At 37.2% G+C, this 3,084-nt stretch overlaps 1 protein-coding gene across 1 annotated transcript; it reads right to left on the bottom strand.

The window, feature by feature from the left end:
* Positions 1 to 251: 251 nt before the first annotated feature.
* LOC125871916 (probable sodium/metabolite cotransporter BASS3, chloroplastic) lies at positions 252 to 2,812 on the bottom strand. The gene is made up of 5 exons (XM_049552627.1): positions 2,331 to 2,812; positions 1,932 to 2,027; positions 1,534 to 1,840; positions 1,193 to 1,440; positions 252 to 697 (listed from the first exon to the last, which is right to left on the bottom strand). The coding sequence occupies exons 1-5, from the start codon at positions 2,675 to 2,677 to the stop codon at positions 454 to 456; spliced, it is 1,242 nt and encodes a 413-aa protein (XP_049408584.1). The 5' UTR covers positions 2,678 to 2,812; the 3' UTR covers positions 252 to 453.
* Positions 2,813 to 3,084: the final 272 nt, after the last annotated feature.

The following is a 3,084-nucleotide window of genomic DNA, read 5'->3' as shown; positions in this document are numbered from 1 at the left end:
ACTTCTTTTCTTGCCCAACCTCATAGCTAGCAAGTATACGTCTTGAAAGTGTATATTTATGTTTTTTCTTTATGCTTCGTTTTGTAGCTTGAAATGAACTGATCCCTAGTCTCCTTAAAAAGAGGAACATATTCGTATTTTATTTTTTAATTGTAATTGTATTTTCAACTATCCGTTTAGGCAAGCTACACTTAAATACTATACATTATAATTGTATAAGAAGAACTGTACAAGCAGCCATCAGCTTCAAGCCCTTCATTTTACCAGTTACAATACTATCTCATCTACCTCTTTATCAGCTTTCATACATACTTTCGAAGGTCATTGTAGTATATATATTATATGCCCCCATCTCATTTAACCATTCTACTGCATTTAAGTTAATTTGCCTAATCCTGAAAGGACATCTACCTTTCTACTAAGTATCCTACTCTCTATATACCAATCTCTAGCTTATGGTGAAGGCTTGATAGGCGAAGCAGTTGGTGGAAACAGAATGGATGGAATGTCCCTGATCCGGTATCCACTGCCCCAGAATGAGGCAAGACAAAGGCCCATTATAGCCATTGCAACAACAGAACATGCAGGTGGTACAGCTTGACTGCTTCCAAGGAATTGAGTTGCAAGTAGCCCCGCCAGTGTAGAACTCTGCATTCCTGTGCATAAAGAAATCGTCCTGCACACTTCTTCTTCAAACCTGCCATTGTACATGCAATGAGAGCAGAGTAGATGAAAACGAACACCATCAGTTCTCTTCAAGCCCACAGACGGCAACAAATTGAAGCAATTAAAGATGGTATTTCAGAAGCAAGAGTTGAACATTATTAACTTTCCGAGTAAAAAATATAATTTTCTTATGAGTGAAGAATCAACATATGATATTTAACCACCCATTAAACGACATATATTCAACCCAAAATTGGACAGGTCAATTAATGTGAATGCCCATAGTAGCAATTTGACAAGGCTCTTGCACCACTATGATGGAACGGAGTTTGGATAGTTCATTTTAAGTGAAATCAGAAATACTTTCTTATGATGCAGTAGATGGTACATTGATGAGTATAACATAATCTAACAACAGGAAAGCAATCATCAACATGACGGAAAATGTGTCACAAGTACGGTGCTTGAATAACAAATGCATTTCATCACATAAATCAGGTGCATCTACAAGAGACTAGCCAATTACCTCAGAATTGGAAGTTTCGAGAGCCAATAACCCACTGCAAATGCCATTGCATGAAACGTCAGTACTGGAGCGATCAATTTTGCACCCTCAGCAGAAAGAATCTGAGCGCGATTGATTGCAAGAGGGCTGCCAATACACAGTGAAGTACAAATCATGGCAACAAATGGCATCACAGGTTGAATAACAGATACCACTGGTTTTGCATAGGTGTTCAGCACTAAGCCAAGAGCGACGGGGAGAAGAACGACCTGCAAAGACAGTAAATGCATATGGACTGTACTGTTTGACATACTACAATTCTGATAATTATCAAGAAGCAATAGTGTTGGGGCATCTGATACCTGCAAGATTGACTTTGCCATTGCAACTGCATCAACTGGAACGACTGAACCAATAAGAAGGCCAGTTAAAAGTGGAGTAACAAGAACTGAAGCAATGGTACTTGAACTGGTCAAGAGAATACTGAATGCCACATCACTTTTGCTCAAGAAGCTGGCATAACTTGATAATTGTGCCCCTGCAACACAAGACATAAGGACAAAACCAGCGTAGAACATTGGAGGCATCCCAAATGCCTGTGCTACCAGCAAGCCAAGAGCTGGCTTCAGGACATATTGAGCAACGAATCCAACTGATAAGGGCAAAGGTCTGCAATCAACAAAGGTCAAAAGCTTTACAACCAAAAAATCCAACTACTTTACCAGTGATCAGGTCCATAAAACTAGTAAATTGGGCTTACCTTTTAATCGCAAGAGCAAAATCATCAATAGAAAGTCTAATACCAATTGATAACATGATTCCTCCAAGTGCAGGAGCATACAATTCTTTAGACACCCTGCATATTCCTCTATCACTTATACAAGACAACAATATACAAATGTTGTAGTAACTAAATTCACAAAAACAAAAGACTATACCCATAAGCTATAGTTAAAGTGAAGGGAATTTGCTTACCTACATGATATCAGTACTCCTGAACCCGAAAAACATATGTAGAACTAAATTCGATTTAAATAGCAATTGTGTTCAAATTAAACCGGAAATTTGTGATTTCTTAACAAAGATAAATTATTGAAGGTAACGAATTTAGAATAGCAAGAGTTTAGAGTTGAAGTTGGGCAACAGAAGATATGGTTACCATGTGAAAGTTGAAGGGTGAGAAAGAGCAGCAACAGCAGTAAGGGCCACAACAAAAGGAAGCAATGCAGAAAGTGCTTGTGAATAATCCACCTTTTCTTCATCTTCTGCTACATAAAAGCTCTTCGGATTAGCACCAAACGACAGTAACGACAAGTTGCCTTCCCGTCTGTGCAAACCCACTCTCCCAGTTAACGGAGACGAAGTCGAACATGCAACAGCGCCACCATTAAACCCTTTTAGAACTGGATACCTTATAAAAAAAGTAGTCTTACTCTGTAAAATTGAATTGGGGATAGAAAGAAAAGGTTTTGGGTACTTAACGGATAAAAATGGAGTTGTTGACATTCTGAGAATGAAAGAATTATCTCTCCAGTGAGTATAATTAATCCCGATCGCCGGAAAAAATTGACTGCTTTTCCGGCGAGGAGGGGAAAAAAAGGAGAGGAGGAGCAAAGCGCTGAAGAGATGACAAGAGAGTTTTATACAGGAAAACTTTTTTATGGTGTTTACGCTCATGTAAACTTCTCTTTCTTTTTGTCTTTTTTCTTTTTTTCGAGATGTTTTGTACGGTTGTAGATACTACTCGTTTTATTTCGTATTAATTAAATTTTTGAACTTTTTTTTTATTATTCAAAATAATTTATTTATTTAAAGTTCAAGATGGACGTTTGATACTTTTTTTTATATTTGTCCTTTTATTTATTAAAATTTTATATTTTCTAACTAAAGGTAATAGTAAAAAATATGATATA

The sequence above is a fragment of the Solanum stenotomum genome, chromosome 7 (assembly GCF_019186545.1).
Source record: "Solanum stenotomum isolate F172 chromosome 7, ASM1918654v1, whole genome shotgun sequence".
In the NCBI taxonomy this organism is placed as follows: domain Eukaryota; kingdom Viridiplantae; phylum Streptophyta; class Magnoliopsida; order Solanales; family Solanaceae; genus Solanum; species Solanum stenotomum.
Note: the sequence above shows the minus strand (reverse complement) of the source record. Positions and strands in the feature narration are given on the sequence as shown.

What these genes read in the sequence shown, in the direction of transcription:
- LOC125871916 (XM_049552627.1), bottom strand. Translation starts at nt 2,677, where the DNA reads ATGTCAACAACTCCATTTTTATCCGTTAAGTACCCAAAACCTTTTCTT. An exon ending in TGGCAAAGTCAATCTTGCAG is followed by an intron (nt 1,441 to 1,533) that starts GTATCAGATGCC and finishes CTGTCTTTGCAG; the next exon opens with GTCGTTCTTCTCCCCGTCGC. An exon ending in TCGAAACTTCCAATTCTGAG is followed by an intron (nt 698 to 1,192) that starts GTAATTGGCTAG and finishes GTACAATGGCAG; the next exon opens with GTTTGAAGAAGAAGTGTGCA.